Source organism: Chaetodon trifascialis, chromosome 1, assembly GCF_039877785.1.
Source record: "Chaetodon trifascialis isolate fChaTrf1 chromosome 1, fChaTrf1.hap1, whole genome shotgun sequence".
Taxonomy (NCBI): domain Eukaryota; kingdom Metazoa; phylum Chordata; class Actinopteri; order Chaetodontiformes; family Chaetodontidae; genus Chaetodon; species Chaetodon trifascialis.
In genome coordinates this window covers 3505876-3533189 of record NC_092056.1, presented here as the reverse complement: position 1 = coordinate 3533189, position 27314 = coordinate 3505876, and the positions used below count along the sequence as shown (strand labels likewise).

At 45.5% G+C, this 27314-nt stretch overlaps 3 protein-coding genes across 5 annotated transcripts; 2 read left to right on the top strand and 1 right to left on the bottom strand.

Moving 5' to 3' along the window:
- The first annotated feature begins 328 nt into the window (after positions 1–328).
- e2f8 (E2F transcription factor 8) lies at positions 329–6302 on the top strand. The gene is made up of 13 exons (XM_070965300.1): positions 329–526; positions 1780–2040; positions 2133–2286; positions 2527–2844; positions 3000–3161; positions 3525–3662; positions 3804–4019; positions 4102–4183; positions 4387–4885; positions 5018–5284; positions 5367–5481; positions 5608–5933; positions 6116–6302. The coding sequence occupies exons 2-13, from the start codon at positions 1870–1872 to the stop codon at positions 6281–6283; spliced, it is 2616 nt and encodes an 871-aa protein (XP_070821401.1). The 5' UTR covers positions 329–526; positions 1780–1869; the 3' UTR covers positions 6284–6302.
- A 3120-nt stretch (positions 6303–9422) lies between these two features.
- On the top strand, positions 9423–11718 carry csrp3 (cysteine and glycine-rich protein 3 (cardiac LIM protein)). 3 transcript variants are annotated; one of them, XM_070964918.1, is made up of 5 exons: positions 9423–9534; positions 10380–10551; positions 10797–10908; positions 11404–11497; positions 11600–11718. In XM_070964918.1, exons 1-5 carry the CDS (start codon positions 9423–9425, stop codon positions 11671–11673), a joined length of 564 nt encoding a protein of 187 aa, XP_070821019.1. In that variant the 3' UTR covers positions 11674–11718. The 3 variants fall into 3 exon arrangements, with proteins under 3 accessions (XP_070821019.1, XP_070821003.1, XP_070821011.1); XM_070964902.1 differs by having other exon boundaries at positions 10797–10926; XM_070964910.1 differs by having other exon boundaries at positions 10797–10926; positions 11404–11491; positions 11600–11697.
- Positions 11719–13266: 1548 nt separating this feature from the next.
- Positions 13267–22239, bottom strand: zdhhc13 (zinc finger DHHC-type palmitoyltransferase 13). The gene is made up of 17 exons (XM_070960554.1): positions 22159–22239; positions 20404–20609; positions 19163–19285; positions 18481–18558; positions 18055–18199; positions 17865–17929; positions 17556–17718; positions 16831–16956; positions 16603–16736; positions 16418–16518; positions 16075–16199; positions 15919–15981; positions 15743–15836; positions 15325–15408; positions 15088–15245; positions 14688–14785; positions 13267–13823 (listed from the first exon to the last, which is right to left on the bottom strand). Exons 1-17 carry the CDS (start codon positions 22180–22182, stop codon positions 13685–13687), a joined length of 1926 nt encoding a protein of 641 aa, XP_070816655.1. The 5' UTR covers positions 22183–22239; the 3' UTR covers positions 13267–13684.
- Positions 22240–27314: the final 5075 nt, after the last annotated feature.

The following is a 27314-nucleotide window of genomic DNA, read 5'->3' as shown; positions in this document are numbered from 1 at the left end:
TGTAACATTTGCTATGCAGGACTTCTACAGTTTTATTTCTACAGTTTAGTATTAGTACTTTTACTTGTGTAAAGGGTCTGAATACTCCTTATGGAGGAGGGCTGAAAAATGATCATTTTCCCTCCAAGTTAAAATAGCTCTTCATCATGTTAACGCAGACCAGAGACGCGGATCCGGGTCCGCCTCTCCGCGCACACAGGAAGCGCGGTGCCGACCTGGCGGGAGCGCGCATGCTCGCACTGGGCGGGTGGTCATGCACACAACTGGGTAAACTTTTCACTGCTGTAGTAAAGTTGACCAAGAGTCCGGTCGGACCAGTGCTCACCAGTGAGATACACCGAGAGGCTCGTATAGTTTGTACTTTTCCAGTTTGAGGTTTTGCGTTTCTTTTGTGGATTTTTGTGGTTTTGGTGTTAAAAGTCCACATTTCAGCGCTCGGACTTCTCATTTGGAAATAGCTGATACCCACAACACGGTGCTGCGAAGATGGGACGTTTCTAACCCCTGACCAAGGCTTGCTTTTCGGGTAAGTGTACGTTACGTATATTTAATATATAGAAACCTTAATTTAAAAAAGATCAAGATGTTTAGAGGAGTTAAAGCTTCGGTTTCGGTGCCGCTGGGTTACCGCCTCCTCTCATTAGCCGCTTCATCGTTGGCTCATGTCGCCTCCGTGTCTTTTAAAACAAAGCTGCTAATGTCCGAAACGTTTCTGGATTATCCAGTTTCGTGTGTGTGAGCTGGAGGACGTTCGGTCATGGAGGCGAGCCCTAAACCTAGATCTTACCAGACGGCGGGCGCTCACAGCCGGTTACGTGACAGCAAGCGTTAACTTTGGAGGGAAACTTTTGAAGCTCGTCATCTTATTAATGCTGAGTTCTTCTTGTCGTGAAGATTCAGATTTAGCGACAAACGTTTGCGTGTTTAAAGCGAGCGGCCGAAGTTTCCGTACAAACGTTCCGCGCCAAGGATTTCAAAAACAGTTTACCTGCGCGGGACGCTCCCTCCACTTCCTGTACGCTGCTTCGCGCGGCCCTCCCATTGGCTTTTTGTAGTAAAAAGGGCGGGCCCGGCGCGTCCGTTGGGCCCGGCGATTCGACAGGAGGTACGTCAGTTACCGCCACTGTAAATCTCGTGTTTTGATTAGATTTAAACAGATTTTGCGATCAATTTTACGGTATGGAGTGATCTGAATTGATCACCGGTCCGTTGTTTCACTGATCGTTGCTACGCTGTTTTAAAAATGTTGGTACCGGATAAATATGTAATACTCAAGAAGCGGTAAGACTGTCTACGGAAATATTTTGCTGTTTAACTTTCATAGTAAATCCAGAAATTCACGAGTAACGCTATAAATACTGTTAAAACTGTAGGTTTAAACTAATGATACTAAATAATACATCGAATTAAATGCAATAAAGAGTAGGGAAAAAATAATCAGAACAAGATTAAATGTTAGATAGAACGAATGTTAGCTTGTTAGCTGTTGTTAGCCGTGTCCCATACCGTTAAGACTATTATACGTATTTTAGTGATTTCAAGTGTTGTTTTCATCCTCTCTAATCGGAGGCTATCATTGTATTAACCCTTAATAATTCTTATGCTAAGGTGCAAAAGTACAGCGCTTGAATCTTAAAACCTGACCCAGAAATCTCATTCAAAGGTCAGGCATTACAAAACAGCCTGCATGTCAGTCAGACTTAATCCCAGTACACCTCGGTAGGAATGGTGGGCTTGTATCTCAATTATCATCTTTTTGTTTCTCCTTTTGCTGACCAGGGTGATGGCTCTGTAGCGCCCCAGGTTCCTGTAAATACTCCAAAGAAATCATTAGGTCAGTGAGCGGCGGCGGTGGAGAAGCGGCCGACCATGGGTCCCCTCGCTACGCCTAAAAAGGGAAGGGAAGCAGGTTCAGTCGATCCCTGGACGCCAACGTCCAACCTTAAAATGCTCATCAGTGCAGCTAGTCCTGACATCAGGAACCGAGAGAAGGAGCTATGCATGGACAGCGAGGCGCGGGATGGCGTTGACTCCATACAGGTACAAAACATCCTCGCATCAACGCATGACGGACACCTGGTGTTCAAAGGAATACGTTTCTTACCCGTGGTTCTCCGTTTCTCTTCCTGTAGGACGCTGAAAATGGAGAAGAGTCGGAGAAAATGATCAGCAGGAAAGAGAAGAGTCTGGGTTTGCTCTGTCATAAATTCCTCGCCCGCTACCCAGACTGCCCGAACCCCGCCGTCAATAACGACATCTGCCTGGACGACGTGGCCACTGAGCTCAGTATGTCAATCACACCGTATCCGTTCATCGAGATCACAGTTTCAGATTCTGTATTTGGCAGCGAATGGTTGCTTTCATTGCTCTTTAATCTGGAGGTGGTGTTTCTGTTTTATCGTTCGCTTAAAGTTGCTGGAGTGTTTCTATCTGTAATTTCAATTTGGGACTAAACAGAATGAAACACTGCTTTCTTGGTTCATGTCTTAACTTGAGGGTTTGTGTGTTTTCTGTCCATGTGCACAGACGTGGAGCGCAGGCGCATCTACGACATCATGAACGTGCTGGAGAGTCTCCACATGGTCAGCCGCTCGGCCAAGAACCGCTACGCGTGGCACGGCCGGACCAAGCTGGCTCAGACTCTGGCCATTTTGAAGCAGGTGGGCGAGGAGCACAGGTACGGCCAGCAGATGCAGCAGATCCGGCAGCGTCTCCTGGACAAAGAGTTTGACTTTGAAGGGGAGGAGAAGGAGAACGAGGAGGTGGTGGTGGATTTGGAGGGCGGAGAGCAGGGGCAGAAGGAGCTCTTCTTTGTGGAGCTTCCGGGAGTAGAGTTCAGAGCAGGTGAGCATCATCCAGAATGGTTAATCCTGGATTCTCACTGACATCAAATGTCCTCAAAATCGACCTTTTACAATTAACAGATGAGTTTGTTTTTAGTCCTTTACTGAAATACCCTACATTAGATTTTTTTTTAACTCTCTTTGTGTCCTGTTCAGCCTCTGTTAACAGTCGGAAAGACAAATCTCTGAGGGTGATGAGCCAGAAGTTCGTCATGCTCTTCCTGGTGTCTAATCCTCGTGTGGTCAGTCTGGACGTGGCCGCCAAGATCCTGATCGGAGAGGACCAGGGTGCAGATCAAGACAAGAACAAGTTCAAGAGTGAGTACGGGGCCTGCCAGAAGGAAAACAGTGCTGATGTATGATTTCAGCCCTCATCTCCTTTCAGTGCCAGCACCTTCAAAATGCCGTCTTTCACAAATACTGATGTAGACACTGCAGTGTGTTGGTGTTGGATGGTAGATGTAATTTAAATAGTGTGGAAAGTCTGAAGACATGCAAGTGTTATGAAAAAAGTCAAATCTTAAGACCTCAATACATTTGCAAACACCGTTTTGTTCTAATGAATGTCAGCGAAACTTCATTGCGACATAAAGATACTGAAATGTTTTAAACAGGTCTGAACAAAATCTCTTTGTCCATCGTCTCTGTTGGCAGTAGATAATCTTGCTCGTGTGTTTGCAGCCAAAGTGCGGCGGCTGTATGATATAGCTAACGTGCTGCGGAGCCTGAAGCTGATCGAGAAGGTCCACGTGACAGAAGAGAGGGGGAGGAAACCGGCCTTTGAATGGGTCGGCCCCGAGGAATTCCCACAAGTCAAAGGTATCGCAGACCTTTTCCCATTTCCCAACTGCCTTATAAGTTAAAACACGTTTCAGGACTTTCAGTTTCTCTTGAGCAGTAATCAGTGATTCAGTTATGTTCTCCTAGTTTCATGGACTAAACATCAAATGCTTGTTCCAGACTTGCAGAACTCCGCTTCTGAAAGCTCATCCAAGAAGAAAAGTGTGCTGGAGTCCCGTGCATCAGTAGATAACTGTGCCAAAAACCTGTTCTCATCGCCCGGGGCCAGGCGCAGCTTCACCCGACACCCCTCCCTCATAAAGCTGGCCAGGAGCATTCAGGACGACCGTCGCAAGATCAGCTCCGCCCCCAGCAGTCCCGTCAAGAGCGCCCTCAGTGCGTATGGAGAACGCTTCTGCAGGTTACGGCTGTGGCGTTTGTGATGACACTTAACATCTCACCTTCTTCTTTTCTTCAGGCGACCCCTCAAACACTGACTTCCCAAACAAAATGGCTCAACTTGCTGCTATTTGTCAGATTGAACTTGACCAGGAGTCAGTGTAAGTTTGCTTCTGCTTAGACCCAAACCTGTTTAGGGTTCTTTAAATCCATCTGAGTCTTAGCGGAGTTGATAAGGTTTGTTAGAACGCTGCTGAATCATCATTACTGCATGTAACACCTCCAGGAGCCGCATTAGCCGTGAGTTTCTAACACCATCATTGTAGAGCTTCAGTGTTAAACCCGGGTCCTGCTTCTTTTCCAGGGCTGGAGCTGAACATCCAAAGCCCGCTGCTGCTAAGGCGGACGCAGCTGCTGTGAGGTTAGCGCCGACCTCCTCCTCTCAGGCGCCGTTACTACCTCCAACCCAGGAGCCTGGAGTCAACACTACTGTCCACCTCACCCCCCACACCCCGCTGGCAGCCCTGCCCGCGGGCTCCGTCGCATACATCCCTGCACAGTGTTCATCCCTGATCCCCGTGTTGTTACCTCAGCAGAGGGGGGCCGGGCCCTACGCCGTGTACTTGCAGCCTTCTTCTCCCAGGTCGAACCCTCTGGCCAGGCCGCAGCCGACCAGCCTCGCCGTGCGCTCTATGACCTTTGAGGATAAGACCGGGCAGAGTCCGACAGGTCAGAATACAGCCAGGAGCCAGCCGGCCTCCTGGGTGTCGGACGTCAGCCCCGCGGCGCCCAAACGGCAGAGCTCAGATTCAGCCTCAGAGGGCAGCCCCTCCAAAGCCAAGAGGACAGACCCCAACCTTAAGGTACTATTTGAGTCATTAAAGGAAAGTTGTTCTCAATGAAAACATTTAAAATTGTGATTGTGTGGTTATTCATTTCTGACGTGCAGTATTCCCCCCCCTCTCCGCTCCCCCCTCCCTGCCGGCCTCCCGTAGGACACCTCTCCAAAGCTGTGTGAGATCCTTCAGGCCCGTCTGAAGGCCCGTCGCAGCGCTCCGCTCTCAGGCCGGCCCTCGCCTCGTGCCCTCCACCTGGACCCAGAGTTTGTAAACACCCCTGGCGGTGCTGTAGCCAATCAGACACTAGAGCAGAGCTTGGAGACCTTCCTGGACAGAGAGGACAAGACGGCGAACTCTGACGGCGAGGCGGGATTGACGCCGGTCAGAGCCGTGCCCCTGACGCCAGGACAGCTGCACGCTGAGGTAAATGCACCACAGAGGCTTTTCAGACCTTAGTTCTGGTTCAACAGCAGCATGAGTGACGTTTACTTGTCTGCCCGTCCAGACTTTAGTCCCGGCCGGATACCTAATCCCAATCTCCCAGCAGTCCCTCATCAGCTACAAGGAAAACAGCAAGGCCTCAACTCCCACTTACAACATCTTCCAAACACCAACAGCAGGTAAATATGTCAGTAAACGTCACAACAGGCTTTTGAATCTCCAAATGAACTTGATAAAAGCTGTAGATTAAGTAAGGGGCTGCACCGAGCTGAGAGATTGGACCGTTTTTCTTTTGTCTCCAACAGGCTCCAGACCCTCCCCAGCCCAGGAGATCACACCCACCAACCTTCGTCTCCACAAACCCGCCGTCGCCGCCTCCTCGCCGCACACCGCCCAGCAGGGCCACCGCCTCCACAGCCCCAGTCCGGCCATCCTCAACTTCACCCTGCAGAACCTGGGTCTGATCTCAGGCTCCAGCCCAGGAAACGGCTTCACGGCCCCCCAGACTGCAGAGTGTGCCAGCCCCCTGGCTCTGCAGCAGAGAGGCATGGTTTTCATCAAACCCGTGTCCCCTGTGCCCATCCAGCAGGCTGCAGCCGGGCAACCGGTGGCCCTGATCAGTGTACAGCAGGTAAAAAAAAAAAAAACAGGAAATACTACTACTTACTACTGCAGTGACTGTCAGAATCCCAAACTTCATGGAAGTGCAACACTAAATCGCCATATTTCTTTAAGTTAAGGTCAAATACTGGAATACTTCACACTTTGACTTTTTGTGCTTAATCAACTAACTGAGGGTTGTCTGTCGTCCAGCCTCTGATGACCACCCCCAAAGGGACCGGCCTCCCCCAGCACAGCTTCTTCCACACGCCGGTCCCCCTGTCCCCTCTGGCCGCCGTGGTCACCGCCGGCGGACACCTGGCCACCAAACCTGTTTACATCCCTCAGAGGAAGCTGGACGTGGCCGCCGAGGACTCCTGAAGGGACCCCGCTGCTGTCTGTGGACGTGATGTGTTTGTGTGTTTGTGTTGTGGGTGGGCATCTTCTGTTTTCTGTCTCTTTGATTTTCAGTATTGATTACCTCTGAACATTTCACCGCAGCGTCACAGCCTCCGCGATGCAGGCCGAAACTTTTCCCTGGACTAAACTTTGAAAGTTGATTTTCTTTTTTTATCGGGTTGTTTCTTAGTTACTTCTGCTAATGTGGGTGATGTGAGCAGCAATTATTTTCCTTTTTCAGATTCAAATGTGGCAAAAGCCACAATAATACTACGCTGAACAAGCCAGACGGACGTTTTTGACTGAAAGATGAGTTCGATTGGAAGCATTGATTTTGTTAAACCAAGTGAGACATCTTTTGCACATATGTACATGTTACCTGTTACCCCTGTTAAAGATGGAATTAAGAATGTTTGTGAATATTTGTGATTCATTCTAAGACTAATCAGACTTTTTGATAAGTTTAATTTATAAGGATGTTTCTGATGTTCTGCTAAATGTAAAATGTGTCAATGAATCTGAATACATTTTTAGGAGCATCATGCGACGTCGGTGTGTCAGTCTTCTTCTCACCTGTTGGATTGTAGTTAGCGCACACATGCAGGGCTGCTGCTCATAATGATTTTTTATATATAGATTCATGTGTTTGTTATTCAGTTTTAGTCACGTTTTGCCTGTCCAACAGTCCAAAACCCAAAGATACTCCAGGTACAATAAACACGGCAGGAACAAGCAAACTTTTACCACATTTCATGAATAAATGACTCAAACAGTACATTGATGATAAGACATGAGCCTGTAGCCTTTCAGTGGACTTTTCCTTTGGCGCCACCCGCAGGTCAAAATGTGAATTTGTCTCATGTTCATGATTTTTGGCTGAAAACACTTCTGCTTTGTGAAGTGAAGCTAAAATGTCATCCTGACATGCTGAACCAACATGTTCGCGTGCTGATGGACCATCATGAACGTGCAGTTATCACCTTGATGTGCAGCTTCCTCCAGCTTCACTGTCCCCTTCAGCTCATCGTTCAGCTGTCCGGCCCTCAGCTTGACTGTTTGCTTCATGGTGTCCTCTGCAGGCAGCTTTTTACAGGGAAAAGGCTAAAAAGAAAAACCCAGAATGAGCTGAAAAATGACAGCCGGAGCTGCCGGAGCAGTGATCGGACTGATGAAAGCTGAGAGATGCCACATTCACATCATTCAGGCAGAAGGAGGAATAAATCTGTCTCTCAGGACAGTTAATTACACGATGAACATAGAGCTAGCTTCAGTTACACTGTCACCAAATAATGGATATTTGCATTAATATAAACTTCATCCACATTAAATCACTCCTGGCTGCTCTGCATTTCTTTCCATCGACTGATTTTCTCCAGTGTGTTTTAATTGATGTTTATATCTGACTGGAACATATTTCTGTTATCTCCTGATGACTCAGCAGCTGTTGAAGTCTTGAACTCTTGAGCTGAAGTGGGAGACGTCTGTTGTGTTTGGATCCCTGGAGAGATCCGAGCTGTTGGTGGTCTGGAAGTGTTTAATGTCTGTACATGAAGACATGAACGTGGCAGGTTTAACCCTGTGTTCACATTCACAATGCAGTTGTCACTTTCCTGCTTTGCGTTCCCATCGTTTATGCACATAATCCTGCAGTTTGCCCCGTGGACGCCTCCCTGCAGGCAGCTGCCAGCCCAGAACAAATGGCTGATGTTGAGCCTGTGATGAAGGGTCAGGGGGCTTTTCTCCGTCACCGGTTATTTTAGGAGGATAGTTTCATTGAAGCGTCACCGGTGGACTGTGCTGATGGTCAGATGGACTCTATTTAAGCCACCCGGGTCACAGTGAAGCACACAGGCTTGGATTCAAGGTAAGGGCTCATTTCCTTTGTGTTAAAGCTTCCTGTTGGAGTTGGAATTACATTTGTTTTACTTTTTGGCTTCAGGACTTTAACAGCAGGGTCAGCCCCATGTGAGATTTGTCCTCCAGCAGTGTTTGATGGAGATGCTTTTGTCTGATGTCTCAGTAAATCACTGTTCCTGGACTGTCACATACCAGTGCTGTGAGGCTGAAGGCCGGGCAGCGCAGCGCTGCCACATGTCCAGGCTTTCAGAGGAGAAGCTGATCAAAAACTGAGGAGGAAATATGAGAAACGCCCTGTACGAGCTCTGAATATTTCAGAAGATTCAGGTTTTTAAAAACCACACTGCACGTTATAAAGGACAAAACTACAGCCCATTGTTTTAGGTTTGAAGTTTTATTTATGTGATCTCTTCATTTCATAATCTAATCATGTATTTTTTGTATTGTTGGCCTTAAATGTGAGAAAATGGACTTTATAAAAGTATATGGAGCACATGACTCACTGTAAAGTAGATTCTCAGTGAGTCAAGTTACTTGAAATAAATAAGTGAATTGTTTTAGTCATTTATCAAATAAAAATATCAGAAACATTTTATATTAAGGTTCACACATTCACCGTTAACTAGCTGCTTATTAGCATGCGTATTAGTAGCCTATTAGCTCCTTATTTGTCATTATAAATCACTTATTAATGACTTATTCCCTCTATAGCCTCCTAATCACTTATTATTGATTGTAGGTAAGGAAGTTTTTGTAATGATTACAATCAATGATTTAACCCTCAATAACCTCCAGAATAAGGCATTAATGAGTGCTTTATAATGACTCATGAAGAGCTAATATGCTAACTTTAATGCTAATGAGCATCTAGTTAATGGTGAATAAATGTGCCTCAATATTAAGTCATCACGTGAAAATATCCAATGAAAATAACACTTATTAGATCTTACAAGGTCCCAGCTCATCTTCATTTAATATCCATACAAAAGACTAATAAAGTTATTTTAAGGTAGAACATCACACTGCAGCTGGAACAATTAGCTGATTAATTGATGAGTCGATTGAAAGAAAATCTCTGATTCCAGCTGCTCAAATGTGAAAGTTTGCAGTTTTTCCCATCTTTGTAACCTGAATATATCTTTGGGTTTTGGCCTGTTGTTCAGGCAAAGGCCGTGACTTGAAGGCACCACGTTGCATTCAGGGGAGACATTTATTGGTGTAGATACAGACTGATGGCTTTCTTTTTGCTCTTTCTTTCTCGAAGATGCCAAACTGGGGAGGAGGTGCCCAGTGCGCCGCCTGTGAGAAGACGGTGTACCATGCAGAGGAGGTGCAGTGCAACGGGAGGAGCTTCCATAAGACCTGCTTCATCTGCAGTGAGTAGAGTGCTTCTGCTCTCTACTTCTTTTGTCTTTAAAGTCCAGTTTTATGTGGTTTCCTTTTTCCTCCCATCTCTTCCTTTTTCTTCATCCTGTTTTTTCCCTCCTTTCACTTTCTTATCTCTCTGTTTCTGTTTTTCTTTCTTCCTCAATTTTACCTTCATCTTTTCCCTCCTTCCTCATCTGACTCACCTCCTTCCTTTCTTTCCTGCTTCTCTTTCTCAGTTCCTTCCTTTCTTGCCTCCTTCCTGTGTTTCTTACTTCTTTTTCCTCATTTCACCTTTTCTTTCTTTCCTCTCTTTCTCTATATTCATCACTCCTTCTGCTCTTCCTTTTATTTCTTTACACTTTAGCGAGCACTGACCACGTTCTCTCACATTTTCTCCATAAAATGGCCTTTTCTCATGTAGCACGTTCTAGTAATTGACCTGAATTTCATTCGCGGTTCCCGCTGTGACGCAGCCAAAGTTGTCAGGCCATAATAACCGGACCTCCCAGCTGCGGCGGTCTGATCTGGACTCAGAGCGGACGCCTCGTTTGTGTTTTCTGATCCCTGCACAAACAGTCTGCAGGCGGTTGGACGTGAGCTCGTGGCCTCTGAGATGAGCTCATCCATCTGCTGTGTGTTCATCTTCTCTGGAGCTTTCACCTCACACTCTCCTTAAATAGAAACACAAGACATCTGACTGTGCAATGCCGCTGCTGACTGATAAAACTCGCTCGGCCTGAGCTTTATTTAACCTCCAGTGCTCCACCAGGACATCCACCCAGTCTGGAGGAGCTGAGAGCATTCCAGCCTCCTGCTTTCATACGTGCATCATGTTTGTGTTTCTTTCACACAGTGAGCTGCAGAAAAGGCCTGGACAGCACCACCGTCGCAGCGCACGAGTCTGAGATTTACTGCAAGTCCTGTTATGGCAAGAAATATGGGCCAAAAGGCTATGGGTACGGGCAAGGAGCTGGAGCTCTGAGCTCTGATCCTCCTGGACCCAACGCAGACCTGCAGCCTCATGAGTACGTGTTCACGCTGGAGTTTGAAACACAAGTCTGGGTTCATATTAAAGAGTCTTCTCACCCAGCAAGGTGAAAGTGGTATCAGTCCATATATTTAGGTACTTTTGGTTTTCTGTGCAGGAGACTTGGATGAACTGAACCTTTAATTACAAGATCCATCTGAAGGCCATCTGTCCTCTAAAACATGCCCAAATTAAGCCACAGGTACAGAGCTGCAGTCACACAGCGTCTTTTTCCTCTTTCAGCTCTAAACCACAACCAGCGTCTTCAAACTCCACCGCTAATAAATTTTCCCAGAAGTTTGGAGGTTCAGACCGCTGCCCTCGCTGCTCCAAAGCCGTCTACGCAGCAGAGAAGGTGATGGGAGCCGGGAAGGTGAGGACCGTCCCGATTTAGTGGACTGTGCTTTCCTTTTCCACATGTTTTAAAATACATCTTGCTCTAAAGTACGGCCTCTTCCTGTTGTCCAGCAGACTGACAGCAGCATGAATATAGACTTTTTAATCAGGAACGTGGTTGACGGAGGTTCTTAGAGCCCAAACAAGATGGCCGTCTGCAATTTTATGCTGTTTTCATACAATAACTGAAACATTCTGAACCCAAAAGCTGCACTTAGTCAGAGCAAGATGTCACGAAATGGACCACGATCATTCAAAGACCTTCGCAGATCTTTTCTTTCAAGTCATTACACTCAGCTCAGCTCGTCGCAGCTCGTGTTTGTTCACCTTTAACCGGGCAGATGTGCACCTCAGTGGTGGACTCTTCGGGCCGGCGGGGCACCAGAGAGTCGTGATGCATTCATGGTCAAACGTTTAAAACCCTGGTTAAGATTGTTATTCTGTGTGTGAGCAGCCCTGGCATAAAACCTGTTTCCGCTGCGCCCTGTGTGGTAAAAGCCTGGAGTCGACCACGGTGACAGACAAGGATGGAGAGCTTTACTGTAAAGGTACGCATGCGCACACACACACACACACACACACACACACACACACACAGAAAATGCTCAGAAGTGCAGTAAAGTAACATTGTTTTCTAATTCTCTCTTCAGTCTGCTACGCCAAAAACTTCGGGCCGAAGGGGTTTGGGCTGGGGAACGCCGCCATGTTGGAGGAACGAGAGTGACCTTTACGCTGGGTGTTTGTAATGCATGATAGACGCCATGCTGATGGGCAGGTACAATCACAGCCATGTTTTAAGGTCACTATTATCTTGAAAATTGGGTTAAATATTGCCCGATACTTAGAACTGTTAATCCTGAGTGTGCAATAAAACATTTTCTTACCTTAAAATGTATCCTGAGTGGAGCTTATTCACCAAAAATGACATTTTTATAAGCAAAGGTAAAGAGGAAGCAGGGACATGCCCAGCCCTGCTTTAAAGTCTATGAAGTTATTTCCATCTCCATCACTTCCTGCTGTAAAAAGACAATTAACATTGCCTCTTCTTGTTAAAGGTAATTATTAATAAAATCTTATTTGCATTCATAAATAACTTAATTGGAATAATCAAGTGATGAACAGACGGGATGTGTTATTTTCTCCCAAACAATTATATGTGAGCAGCCGTGCAGAGCGGGATGGGATTAGATGTTTTTGTCAAACTGAATTAGAGCTGTTATCAGACTGTTAAATTAGAGGAGATGAGGATGCAGAGGAAAACGCTCACAGAGCAGAAGTCCCTGCAGCAGAGGACTCTGTTCACTTCATGGTCTGTCTTAAATTATCCCTTCGAAAAGGTTTTCCAGGAACCAGCATGAAGCTTTTCAGGTTGAGATGCAGCAACGTGATGGACTTTCTGATTTATCTTCCAACACCTTCAATACTAACAGTAATAATAACAGTAATCATCTCTGGCCAGGACAGACAGAAGACTTTCACATGTGGCGGTCGATGCACAGACATGAGCTTTCTGATGGAGCTGAGGGTGAAATCAATGCTGCTGCATCTAACGTCTCCTCTTCTAAACACAACTCTGCAGCCAGTCTGGTGAAACTCTTTAATATTCAGCTGTTTCTGAGACTGCCGGTCACTGCAGAGTATGTCCTTTGTGGTGTAATGCAGTGAGCGGCATGTGTTGACGTGTTCTCCACGCTGCCACTGTCATCGTCGGCCTCTTGCAGCTGGATGAAGAGCAGATCTCTGTGACTGCCATGGCATGACTCTGCTGAGACCCCTGCAGGTGGTGCATGCTGTCTTAAAGCTGACTGGCCAGGTGGGGGCAGAAGAGCTCCACAGGCACAAACACTGACAGCATGACAGCGTGCTGGCAGTTCACTGCTTATGAATCCAGCACACACACAACAAAATAATCATTTTTATGAAGTATATATGAGATGTATTAAGATTCATCCTGAGAATTGATTTGCAGTGTTAAAGCTAAAGAAGGGAGCAGCCATCAGTGGATTAAAATGAAGCACTAACAGCTGATGTTCACATGGTGTCATCGGCAGGTCAGCTGGGCTCCCTTTACAGGAAGCCAGACACAATCTGGAAGCAACCAATCACCTCAGCGGACAGCCTGCCTCCTGTTTGGATCCAGATGTGCACACACCTGACGTGTCACACAGTCTGTATGCGAGCTTGTTTTGTAAAAAGTCGAACTACGGACAGCTGAAAACTACAACCTGAACCAAACAGTAAATGTGCTGTAAAACCAAAACTATGAGCTAAAAGAGGCGAAACTGCCCCCCCCCCCCCCCCAGGAGTCCACCCAAAGCCAGTTAAAAAGACAGGCACAACATTGCTTTATTGAAGTACTATAGTGGTCATTGATTATTAAACACATGCAACTCTTACAAAAGTCATAACTGTTTTCCATGTACAAAGATCCTTTTTTTCCCAGAACAGATCATAAAAAATAGGCTTGATGTGTTCATAAAAAACATCTCAAAACTTCAACTACAATTTAGGCCTTTAAAGGTTCATTTGACCCAAATTTAAACATGTTGTGATTTCACTTACGTTGGTCAAGTATAAGGCAGCAGCAGTCTGTACAAAGAGCAACCGATTTCTTTGCTTTGTGTTCCCCGACTTCTGATATTACATAGAAAAATAAATAAATACACTTTGTGCTTTTGGTCCAGAACCACTGTAAGAGACTGAGCCTTGACCCTGAGCGAGGGGCGGCGGGGAGGTCAGACCATGTCGGTGTGTCCGAACGCGGGCTGGTCGCGGCTGGGCGGGAACTGCTGCGTCCAGTCGATGACGGCCGGTTTGAAGAGGCCACAGCAACGCAGCTGGAAGAAGGAAACCAGGTTCCGCACCACGCCCAAACTGCAGACGGACAATCAGAGAGCATTCAGAACGCCGCTTTAGCACATCAGACGCCTTAAGTCATTTCATTCATAACCAAACTCGCAGCCCAGGAGAAGTCCAAACCTCGAGCTCATCAAACCAGATTTCATGCAAACACATTAACTTTCTTTCCGCTGAAGTCCACGTCCCGGGAAAAGTCCCATCAGTTTGACTCCCAGCAAACTAAGAAACTCATAAAAACTGTGTCACCTCCTATCAGACACCTCAAAGCACTTTGAGTTTTCCAGATGTTCCCATTCTGGGCTTCAAAGTTCCCGGCTGGCTCGATTCTTCTTTCAATCCATCATTGAATGCAGAATGAAATGAAACCTGAGAAGCAGCTCATGTTTCATGTTACTGATACCATTTCACGTTACTCTAGGTCAGACTTTGAGACATGCTGAGAACGAGTACTTATACTGTAACTGAGCCACTTTCAGATCCAGGTACAAACATCAGCTTGAACATGTTCGATATTATTAGATCCAGGTTTTCCATAGAGACGAACATCAGGTTTGGCACGATGGCATCAGTAATAAATCAAGCTAATGCACAACCAGACGTTCATTAATGCACAAGACCATGACTGAACAGCATAAGCTCGCCCTGCATCATCATTACAACACAGACATTAACTACAGACATTAATCCTCTGATGTCAAATATTGATCGACCCACTGACATAAAGGACAGAGCAGCATAGAGCTGCACTGATGTGCAAAATAAACTTTGATTTAAAAGGCTGTGAGCTTGCAGTCAGGCAACAATATGGATGCCAAAGACGAATTAGTTTATCAGATGTCCAAAAGTAATGCACCAAATACAGACGTCGCATCAACTCACTTGTATGGATTCTGTCTCAGGGAGACGGATTGTCGGAGTTTCATTTGGTGGAGTGTCAGGTTCATGCGCTCTGCCGTGGTCAGTCCCAGGAAGGCAATCTGCTCCGGCACAGAGGAAACACATCGGTCAGAGAGGACAGAGACGTCAGAGAAGGCGAGGAGGATGCTCAGGAGCGTATAAACACAGCAGATCAGTGGACCGTAACCTGACGCTCATAAGCTGAGCAGGTGGGTTTCCATGACTGGACAAGTTCAGGGACAAAAAGGGGCTGAAATAAAAACAATTCCTTATGTTTCATGCAATAAAGGTGGAGAGAAAGTTTCTTGACACAGCTTGAATCCTGCCTCATTTCCTCAAATGACCCATCGTGAGAGCTTTAGGAAGCGCTTGGCAGAGTCACCTGGTAGAGCTGCAGCACCAGGGTCAGGCCGGACCAGCAGGTGTGATAGAAGGCCAGCAGGAAGATGCTGAGCAGCCAGGGCGAGCAGCTGACCAGGCCGGAGACGACGCCCCACAGGCCCTGCTCCTCGTAAGGCAGCGCGCAGCGAGTCGACCAGTCTGAAAACACACACAGCGCAGGCGCGTGAGTCCAGCGTCAATGTAAGGCTGATTCTGTTACTGCCGCCAAGTCACTCACACACGAGACAACCGTAGAACATCCAGGCCCCCATCAGCATGAGGGACAGCAGGAAGAGGACGAAGTAGTGGTGGTTCCTCGCGCCTGGAAGACAACAAACGTGTCTGATGAGAGATCGACTTCAGTGCAGCTCGACCTCAATAATAATGAGTCACATCCTGATAAGTCAATTGGACAAGGAACGCATATTTCTTATTGTTAGGGATCAAATATTGCAAAACCAGACATTTTCATTCTCCTGAACTCATTAACTTAAAGGACCAGCGTGTCTGATTTAATGCCATCTAGTGGTGAGGTTGCAGATTGCAACCTGACTCTGACAGAGTCCCACTCTGGTGAGGAAATATTTTCAGTTAATTCGATCAAATGACAAGTTTTGAGGGTCGAAAGCCGCTTTTCCTGTTGCGATGTGTCATACCGATGCAGCCGTTGGTCCACATCGAGTGGTGGTCCTGCTTCGCCACGCAGGCATCACAGGAGAAGCAGTGGTTGGCTCTCACCGGTTTCTTTGTCTGTGAACGAAGCGGTTCGTTAGCATGCAGGCCGCCGCAGTCTGTGTTATGGAACAGTGAAGGCTGTGGGGTTAAATCTCACCATACAAGACGTGCAGAATATTCTGGGGTCCAGACAGCCGGCCTCAGCCAACACCAACACATTCTGACGACACAAACCAACAAAACTCCACTCATTCCTGCACTAAACATGTTCACGTAACATCATTTAGAGTTTAACTTTTAATGCTCCTCCCACCATTTTCTTCTCTTCTTCGGTTGCCTTCACGAAGCCCGGGTCGGTCCGGCAGGTGCGGAGGTAGTAGTAGAGCAGAGCGGTGGCATTCAGAGTGAACAGGACCTGAACTGTGGCGCTGTGCCCATGTGGGGTCAAAGGTTAAGAAACTCATCCTTCATGAGATCAAAAGGCAAACACACCACACATTAAACTGAAGGAAAATCAGCTGCTAGGTTTGCTGACTGTTGATCACAGTGAATATGTTGCTGCACTTTCATCCAGCGGTGTTCATTCAGCTGTCTGATCAGTCCTCTAGAGGCCCGACCAGACAAGAAGAACCCTCGTGTGCAGGGAGAAAGGATATCAGGCAGGAACCAGAGGCACCAGGTGACGAGCATCCAGAAGACCGACGCCATGAGAGCTGTGGCAGGCAGGAGGGACTGAAAGGCTGGACCTGGGACGTTCCTGTTTGGACACAAACATGTCTTATTAAAAGGCTATTAAACTCAGAGTGGTCAAGAGGACAGCTCAGCGGGAATGCGTCCTCACCTCGAGGCCACATTGATCACGCCAATCACACAGGCCAGCAGGATCCCTTTGAGCAGCCAGGACTCTGAGTTCATATCAACAATGGCGCCCACACTTCCAAACATGGCGGTGCAGAGCAAAAACTGCAGAAAGACCTGGAAAACGCAAAGAGGATGAGGTTTCTAGAGATCACTGGAGACTTTTTAAGTGTGACTGGACGTTTTAGGCAGGTCTTTAATAAGCGCACACCCTGTATCTGTTGATGATCCGCAGGCAGCGCGAGTTGACGCGAATCCTCTCCTGTTTGATGTGGTTGAGCATGTGGATGAGCAGCGGGCTGTGCACCTGGTGGGCCAAGTCGATGGGCGTGTGACCCTGAAGAAGAAGCATTAAACACACCACGGAGACAGGCATCGTTACTCACGCCATTCAAAATGCAAGGAAGCAACGAGTGTTTGCGATTGTGCTGCTTCTGAACACGCTGTGACGAACTGAACCGGTGGGTCGCCCTGTCATCCTACCCAGAGCTCAACTCTCAGATTTAACGTGACATTTTAGGTGCACTCAGATTAGCGAGCTGTCATGGGTGTTAAACTGAGATTTGAGGCGAGCACAGAGAAGCGTGTCGGCTGCAGCAGAGCGTGAAAACAAACGGCCTCGTAGTGTCAAACTGTGCTCGCACAGCTCAAACATCTGAGTGAGGCAACAACTTTTTATCTCCCTTTTTATCTCTTTCAACCCAACTGTCACAACTGTGACATAAAACCAGAGCTTTTGGGAAGATGATTCCCATAAGTGTTTGAAATAAGAGTCTCTTGCAAAACGTTCATGGCTGATGCCAGATGGTCACACCAGCACAGCGACGTCCACTGTGTCGCTCAGACTTTCTCTGGTGCTGACTGCTGGCGTGTCGCCCGCAGCGTGACAGCAGACTGACACCAACACTCCTGCAGCAGGAGTTTTGTGTGGCTCACATTGACGTTTTCTGCGTCTACGCTGGCCCCGGCCTCCAGCAGGATGTGGGCGGCGTCTACGTTTCCTGCCAGCACGGCGCAGTGCAGCGGAGTGTTCCTGTTCACTTTGTCCACAGCATTCACAGAGGCGTTATTTTTGATCAAGAAGTTTGTGGGTTCAGGCCTGCAACAGAAGAACAACGTGTGCTGTTTGCTTCTTAACCCAAAAGGCATTTTTTATTAATACATGATGACTGAAACATGCGGACAGACGACAGAAAATCCATCCATCACTGTCAAAACTCAGCAATACTTCACATATTTTCTTACCCAATGATCTTCTGGGCTGCTAACATCAGCGGCGTTTGCCCGTTGCAGTCAGGCCCATCGACTTCCTGCAGGCAAAGAGGCAAATGTGAAGATTACCAACCAGGAAAGTGAAAAGAAAATAATGTAATGCAACGAGGAAAGACTTGAAACAAATAAAGGTGTTGCAGAGACAGAGTGTGTGGGGTCTGACCTGCCCCTTTGCCATGAGATAAGCTGCTATGGCCATGTGCTGGAAGAGGATGGCCAGGTGGAGCGCACGGTAGCCTTCTCCGTCCGCGATGGAGGGGTCGGCTCCATACCTCATCAGCTGGATCACCATGGGGAGGTGGCCCTGCCTCATCATTGACAAAAGCCACAGACAGCTTTAAGGAGGAAGCACTGGACTGACGTGTTTCACAAAGCGCTTCGGCCAATCAGAAACAAATGCGTGGCTCGCCTTATGTTTCATTTATTTATTTTTATATAATGAAGAAGTACCTACTTATTCATGACAAATGCTTTTGGCCTAAAGCTGCTGAAAATACATTTTAACAAACTGAACCCGGATTCATTAAAATGTGGAACAGCAGAGCAAAGCAAACCCAAACAACGAATCCCTTCACGGTCATTCAGTCACCTTATGGCCCAGTGAAGAGGAGTCGAGTTCAGGTCTCCTCCAAGCTGGTCCACGATCGCTCCTTTAGACATATAATACCTGTCAGGAAACAGCAGGGAAGACACAGAGAGCAAATCAGCTTCAGCTGTTCTGAACGCAGCGTGCTGGAGGTTCTCGCATTTCAGTTCAGTCGCCTCGATTTCTTTTCTGGATGATTTTATGAGGCAGCGTGTTATTGATCAAAGCACTGTGCTTCATCTAACTATGAAAAATAAAAGAAATTAAGCCCCGGAGGGACCGACTGCACTGAAGCTGTTGAACCGACAGCAGCAACACTAATCCATTTCATTTAATTTACTAAATTCATGCCATCTATGCTAACATACATTACAGATTGTGACATGAAAACAGCTAAAATGATACTAAATAATCAAACTGTACGTCTGAACAAATCAAAATGCAAGAACGATCTCCAGAAATGACGGAAACTTCATGGGCGTGGATACAAAAGTCTCATGAATTTACACCCAGAACAACGCCCCAACATTACTGACATAATGACAGCTACTCAGGCCAGACGCCTCTTGCTCTGAATGTGGTGAGTAAGCTGCTGAGGAATGTTTCTGCGTTCAGGTAACAGGTTCCTCGAGTCTCTCAGGGGAGTCAGCTGTAGTGAGATGGAGGTGATATGTGCACGTCTTACTTGACCAGCTCTAAGCGGTTGTTGATGGCCGCCCAGTGCAGCAGAGTGACGTTCTCTTTGTCCGGCTGCCTGATGTCATATCCGGCTTCCACCAGCTCCTTACAGCGCTCGAGGATGCCGAACCTGACAGGATCGCACAGAGAAAGGAACACACCGTTAGCCATAACCAGCAGACTCACGCTTCAGGCTGCACTGTGCTCCAGTAAATAATACATCTGAGGCAGGGAACAATTAATGAAAAACTACAAGCCAGATGACAGAGAATAAACTCTCAACTGTGAATGAATGAAGCTCATTTAATCACAGTTTCAGACCGTTAATAATAAGTTCCAGCACTTGTGCACAAAGCTCCCGCTGCACTAACAGACCAGACGGTGGCATGAACAGACGGACAGGAACGGCTCAGCAGAGAAGGGCGACCTTCGCTCTGCTGCACCTCGAGCCAGTACTTCAGTTACCTTTACATACTTATCGGCTTCTTTCAAACTGCACAAACAAATAAGTCATCGCAGTCTGTCAGCTAATTAAACACACAGCGCAGGGAGCCTTTGCACATTGCTTGAGTTTTGTTGCGCAACTCCTGTGCAAATACGTTGGTCAAATACTCGTCACTGCTGATATTCATGTAAAGAAACAACGTCTGTGGTTACGACTGCGCCGCACACTCGAAATACATTTGAAGTTTATATGATCCTAAAACACAGTAAGAATTGTTTTACTATTTTACCACCGTGGAAGCACTGCACAGGCCTCAGCTACTAGGTGAAGAGCTGCAGCACAAAACCTCTAACACAAATAATCAAGGTGAGAGACACAATGTCCACTGTGGCTGCATTGGTTAAAGGGAAGGTTTTAGCATGCTACATCTGAAATATACCTTGTTATACTACTAACTAGCTTGCCATTTGCGAATCAGTCCATCAGCCAACACCACGACGCTCTCAAAGCCAGACCCACGCTGCACAACCAAGCCAAAGTGAGCCAGCCAACCCCAGTTTAGCTTAAGTAACAGCAAGCCAGTCGGCCATCTCTGCCTTTCATCACGCTTAGCTAATAGGAGGTAAATATTAGTTATGCACCTTTACTTTGGACCATGACAACGTTTATTCTTGAAGAAATTGGGCAAGCCAGCGAGCTAACATTTAGATAGTGTTTGCATTGACAATCGTGGCACTGCATGAAATGGACGCACACACTGAAGTGTCCAGCAGCTGGCGCAGAGCTAATGTTCCAGCACTTACTGCGATGCCTTGACGATGTCCCAGCTGCTGCTGTCATCCATGTGCGACCGTTTCTTCGGCTGCTGGCTGAGGTTCATGCCCTGATCCGCGCTTTTGCCAAACTGGCCGTGGAAACCCGTCATGAAGGGGTGCGCCGCTCTCGGCCCGTGACTGTGAGAATGACCTGCATGTCCGTGGTGACAGCTGTCACGCATGTGGCCGTGACCCTGCGACACAGAACACAAAGCGGTCCAAAGCGGTCCATGTGGAGACACTGAATTGGTGGAGAACAGTAGCGTCACCAAGTTAAGTCTTGGTTGAGTGAAAATGAATTTATCTGAGGAAGCATGAGGATGCACAAAATCACCGGATCAAGCCCGACCAAACACCCACCTTTGCTGCACATCTTCCCCTTCGCCCCTCGCTCCCCCCTCATTTCCTGACACCTTCCAACTGCCTCTAAAATCCCGCCATTATACTTAAACCCACCCACCGACACCAGACGTCCAGTTATTTGAGATCTTACACTTCCAAGATTCAGTGGAAGTAGATCAACTACTTGTTTCAGCACAGAGTTTTACTGATGATTGCAAGACCATCAAACACACAGCAGGTTAGTGTCCACAGTGCAGTCCTGTGTTCTCCTATTCCCATAAACTGTATAAACCGTCCATCATGTCAGTCTCCGCAAACAGCTGGTAGAGCCTTATCAAACCTCTCTGCAGCAAAACAACTGCAGTGTTCAAAAGTAATAAATAAGGTAAAAAAAATGCTGACAGCTCCAAAACATCTGGATTAGGCAATGTGACGACATACGTGACAATGTGCAGTTTTACAATATATCAATATAAAATTCAGTGCTGAAACAATTAGCAAAACTGATCAGTGACAATTCTGATTATCGATTGAAAAACTGACGGCATCTCATTGGGCTTTATGGTGACAGAGGAAAATATTTCACATTATTCTGGAGCTATAAATAGAATTATGAGGAGGCGCATACGGAAATACTAGAGGTATACTGCTGTGGTCGGTGGTTCTACATATTTCAGTGTAAATTTTACTGCCATGGATGTGCTTTAATGAGTTAATCTTGTATTTATGGGGTGTCTTGGAGCTTATTTTTTTTCAGTCTGGCTGTTGTTGGACATGCTGGGACTAAGCAGCCACCCTCCGGACAGATGGCTAACTCAGCAACATATGGCACAAGCTAACCGCTGTAATGACTACAAACACATGTGGATGTGGACAAACACACGCAGCTAATGAGCTGCTATCAGCAAAAAAACAAAAACAAAACTGAGTTAAGCTTTAATCGAGGATGAGAAAGGTAACTGCGCCGTGAAACGGTTAAACACACGTCGGCTGTCAATGCATCATCATGTCAATCAGACTTATCAAACCGACTTTCCATTACGTGGACATCGATACCTTTTAGCTACACGTAGATCATTAGCTAAATCAAACCTATGAGCGTGATGACAGATTAATTAGCCAGCGCTGTGTCACATCAGGTCACTAGCAGCAGGCTAGCTACACCCACTGAAGCTATCTGACTAACTGACAGTTGGTTCGTCAGTGTCAGTGCGGACAGGTTATTCCGCCTTACACCAACTTACCGACGTGCTAACATTAAACACTAAGCTAGCTAGTTAATGCTAACAACCTGCTAAGCTAAAATTACGAAAAACTACGACAACCAGGTCTCCAGCAGATGACAGAATGAGCCCACAACAGGGGCAACAGAGAAAGCAAATGAACATTACACCGACTTACACTGTCATCCTCACTCCAGTCCATCTTGTTGTGAAGGAACGAAGCGAAAGTTCCTGCCGCCGGACAGGCCAGAATCAACGTACAACTTCCGCTAGTGGTTTTTCCAAAGTAAAAGTCGCGATGAACCACTGCGAGATAATTTGACGGTGAAAGTGCAGGAAGGCACATTCATGGATTCTTCAGAAGTTGATAAAAAAAATTATTTCTGCAGTATTTTTGTGCATTCATTAATGTCGCCTTTTTGTTGGTGGTGTGTGCCCGTATGTGCTGCAGGTTTAGCTTTGTAGAGTCCAAGATTTGTCATTAGTGTGCTGTGTGGTTTCTGCTATTTGCATTACAAAAATTTCAAAATCTTGTCAACAGAAGAGTGAATGCTGCTGTTGCATCATCTTGAAGCCCATGGTTGATTGAAATAATAAGGCAGCCACTACTGCCACTTCTTGTTAAAATAATGCAAAGTTGATGTTTTATTTTGAAGGCACAACCGTCAAACAGGAAATCTTGTTTCTGGCCATTTTCATTTCCTTGATGAGTTTTTCTTACTCTTTTCTTCCTGGAAATAAAACGGTGCTTGTCATTGGACCATTGTTTTCCTCCCTCCTACAGGCCTTTGCTGCTGTCTTGCATTATTCAACAATGAAAATCAGATTTTAAAGCTTCAGTGTCCCAGTGGAAACACAGAGTAAACCAAGGTTTGTTTTAGTTGGAAGAAACAAAACATTTGTATTCATTAAGGAAAACTCATGAACGAGATGGTAAATTCATCAGAGACATTTTGGATCTTGAACTGTCTGAAAACAAATCTGTGCAAATACAGACTTTCTCATAATAAATTTACACTGAGGAAACATGCTTTGGTGTTTTGAGTGGATATCTAATCGAATAACTAGCAGTTTCTGTTTGTAAAATCACCACTTTTTAATATTTTCTCCTGCTTGCAGAAGATGTCCTCTCACATTTCAACAACTAATAGTTCAATCTGCTGCAGTGCATTGACTTTGAAACCGGGATATTAGAGACACAGTATTACACATTTCTGCAGTGTGAAACATAATGCAGCTGAGATCCATACATGGACATTTAATCCAAACCTCTGGAGGCAGCAACGGCAACAGTTTGAGCTTTAGTTTGGGAGCCAAGAAACTGAAACATTGAACGGCATAAACTGAAATTTACAGTGATGAAGGCTTTCAGTTATGGTTATAAAGGAGACTTTTAATGAAACCGTTAGTTTAGAGTTCGATGGTAAGCAGACAAACCCACCCACATCACAAAAACCTGTTAGTCACTCAGTGCTACAGGATGTCAGCCCCTTCAAGTGTCATTCACACCTTCATTATAGATAGGATTGAAATTAGATTAAAATACAGATTGAATTACCAAATGCCCCTTCAAAGTCAGACTGAAATTTGGCTAAATGCATATAAAACAATGCACAAAACAACTACGAATATGTCCATCTGATGTAGTGGCGGAGTCATAATAACACATATTTACTCAATATAGAGTCATGTAGCTTCGATGAAATGTTAGAACACCATAAGGAAAGGAAAGCCTTAAACCTCATTGCTGCAAAGTAAATGTTCCAGTCAAAGATTAAGATTAAGATTAAGATTAAGGATGCGTGAATTTTTAAAACAGAAAATGCTTCCAGAAACCTCGAATGCCCGGTCTTGCACTTCCAGGTGAGATGCAGCAGATGGCGCCATCATTCAGTCCGTGTTGTGTTTGTGCGTCAGTGTCTGTCCTGACATGATCATGCTGAAGACAGTTTTTATTCTGTGGTGTGACAAATGAAGACATCACACTGAACGTCAGATCTGCTTTAACTGTCACATTGCTGTTGCATGAGGACGCAGACTGATTTGAGACGTCTGCGCTGTGTTCCCGCCCGGCTTTCAGGCCTTAAAACCTCATTCCTGTTCCACTGAAACTAAGAAAAAGGTAAACATCAAAAATATCATAGAAAGCTTTGCAGCAGATGCTGTTATTGTCTAAAAGAAACCAAACAGGTGAAACACATTTCAGTGTGTGCTGCCTTCAAAGACAAAGCGCGGTACATTTTATAATTTAAAGAGATTTAGTCTCAGAGTGACTGACCTGGTTAAAGAATCACTAAATGAATAAGTAAATAAATACATTCATAAAATAAGACGCCACCTGTCACGTACTCTACCTTCTCATTTCACCATCCATCTGAGTATTATCAGCCATCTTTTTGGATGATCCTGCCCAGAGTTGTTTTGTGATTGACTTTTAATTAAGCATTTTTTCTGTTGTTTTTTCTCTTTCTCAAGTCTTCCAAGACTTGCTCCTGAGATAAGGTGAGCTTAAATTTAATTACAGTGCACAAAAAATGCCAAAAAAATAAAATAAAATAAAATAAAATAAAATAAAGTTCATCTGTCAAATGCTGATTTTTGTTTCTTGTTAACAGGATAAAAGTCAGAGTTGACACAAAGAAAACATTTTCCTGCTGATCTGTGCCACTCTGAGTATTCATTTTGAACCTTTTTTGCAAATTTAAAAGAAAAGTTAGTTTATATTCATTTAGCTTTCCAACTAAAATCTGTGAAATACACACGGCGTACACCTAGATACTACAGAGCAGCTCAAGTGCATGTGCCAAGCAGAAGTAATTGAGCTGTCAGGAGGAAGTTATAACTGTGAAGAGGACTAAGGGTCAAGCTTAGATGTGAAAGCAGAAGCTAAATGAAAAGGAATTACAACGTTTTTATGAAAGGAAAAGGAGGATTGCACATTGTCATCAACACATATTGGGCTTTTACCTTCGCCGTGGGTCCGTGTTCTTCAACCAGCCGACACCGGGGTCACGAAAAATGGAGTGATTAAGGAAGCAATGCCGTCCAATGATAACATGTAGAGGATGTGTGTTTCTCAGCTGATAGAGCTGCAGAGCGGATCTGTGTGAGCGGACTCTGCTCCTCTTAAAGCCTTTGTGGAATAATACAGATGTGTGAAAACTTCATTACTCCACTTTGGTGGATATTTGTACTGTTTGTTGACCTTGTGAAACCCTTTCAGAAGGTTAGTGAACCAACCTGTCTGACATCAAAAGCTTTTCTTAAAGGTCCACATTGAGTCAGGAATGGAATATAACAGTCATAAGTACGTTTTCATTAGTTTAAATGAAAGGGAAGGTGAGGCGAGGGCTGTTCAGCTGGTTGCAATCTGCAACCTCACCACTAGATGCCACTGAATCCAACACATTGGACCTTTAATGCCTGAGCAGCTGACATTTTGGAGATGCGTGCTCTATCTTTGAGTGTGAAATGATCAGACGTCCTGCAGCTGTGAATGTACGGTCCTTTTAATCCATGTAAATATCTTAAAAGCTGCATTTACTGATGCTTTGGTCATAGTGGGGGAAGCAAGGGTTTTTCACCCCCAAATCATTTCCACTGTTCCTTAATTCAGTTTGCACTGTCAGAATTCAGCACAGGGGGAAATGTTTGCAAGTTAAGAGCAGGTGGAGTCCTCCGACCTGCCTCACGACAGAAACCTTCCCAATACCAAAAACAAAAATATACACACAGTCTATTCACTAGACATTATACAAGCAAACAGATATTTACATAGCGTTTGCTTAAAGCAGCTGCATGATGAGAGCGGTGACACCGAACATTACATGAAAAAACAAACACAATGAGCTGAAAGAGGCTAAAACGCTCCGTGGAGCTGCGGGGAACAGTCATCCTGCTTCACGTTACATAGCGATCTGATTCATTGTTAATGTAAAAATATTGCTTTGTGCATTCTCAAGAAGACAAAGCTCGCTGCTGTTTCCCCTGATGAGACTAAAATTGAAGGGATTTATCATTTTTCAGAAGGATCACAGTTACTTGAGAGCACATCTCATCGTGAACTTGACACCAGACTGTTTTCTCATAATGAGAATGAATAAATCATCAATATGCTGAGCAACCTGCTGTGTTCACACTGAGCTTTGCTCAGACTCTCCAGAGATACTGCAGATATGAAAGTGAGAAGACCCCAGCTGATGGAAGTTAATTATGGTAATAAAGTGTGGTGGCCGGTGGGACTGAACGCCGCAGCTCTGTCTGTTGTGGCTGTCGGACTCTCTGTTAGTCGCCTCGTAAAACAAAGGAGGGAAAAGAACCTCAATGCGTTAATTTGACCGGGAAGAGCATCAGAAAGTCCGTAAAACTGAACCAGGACTGTGTGCTTCAGTTTCTTCAGGATGAGTCACTAAAATGTATCATATCTTTTCTGATCTTAAAGGGAAAATCTGCTCCACAATAGGCTCTGAAAACAGCTTTTGGTTGAAAGAGATGTGAGACATTTGAAGCCTCCACAATAGACCAGAAGAATCTCAGTAATATCTAACATCACTCACTCCAAATCCAAAAGCAGAGGTCTCTTCCCAAGCTCGAAAAACTGTCTCTGCATCAGATCGTGCAACACCCAGTGCTACCATATGCCACCATAGTTTATTAATTTCCAATGCTAAATTGGCTTGAATTATACTAACACACTCAAGTTGCTTAATAAGCACCGTGATGCAATTAGTGAAGTCGAATTCAAGCAAATTCATTAAGATTAGAGAGACTTTCTGAAAGAAATGAGTCCTTTAACCAAGAGGACGCTGTTTATTCCATTCGGGACAACAAGTACTAACCTTTTATACACAATTAATTTGTTTTGTCAGATATGTTTTAATGGGAAATGTAATTGCAGTCTGAATTATGTCCACTGGCAACAGCATTTCCAGTGAGAAAGGCGGCGTGGTTTTTTAAGGAGGGGGTTGGGGTGCCTGGTTAGGTTTATCCCGCTTTGGTTTTAAATACCCAGTCTTCCTACGTCGCTTTGATAACTACTGTAAAAATCTTGATATGATCCATATAAAACAAACAAATTTAACATATCTGCAGTCTGCAGAGACGTCACACGTCAAGCTTTCATTCTGCTGACTGGGCTGAGCTTCATCTCATTTCCGCTAAAGGAGAGTTGCTTGCGAGCTACTGCTGTGCACTTGCACTGTCCATACATCCACCTGTAATGGACTGCAGCTGAAACACATTCCTTCTCAGGGCATTCTGGGAAATGTAGGAATCTACAAACTGAAATAGAGGTAAGACAGAAGTCCCTCCTAAATATCTGACTGGATGAATAAC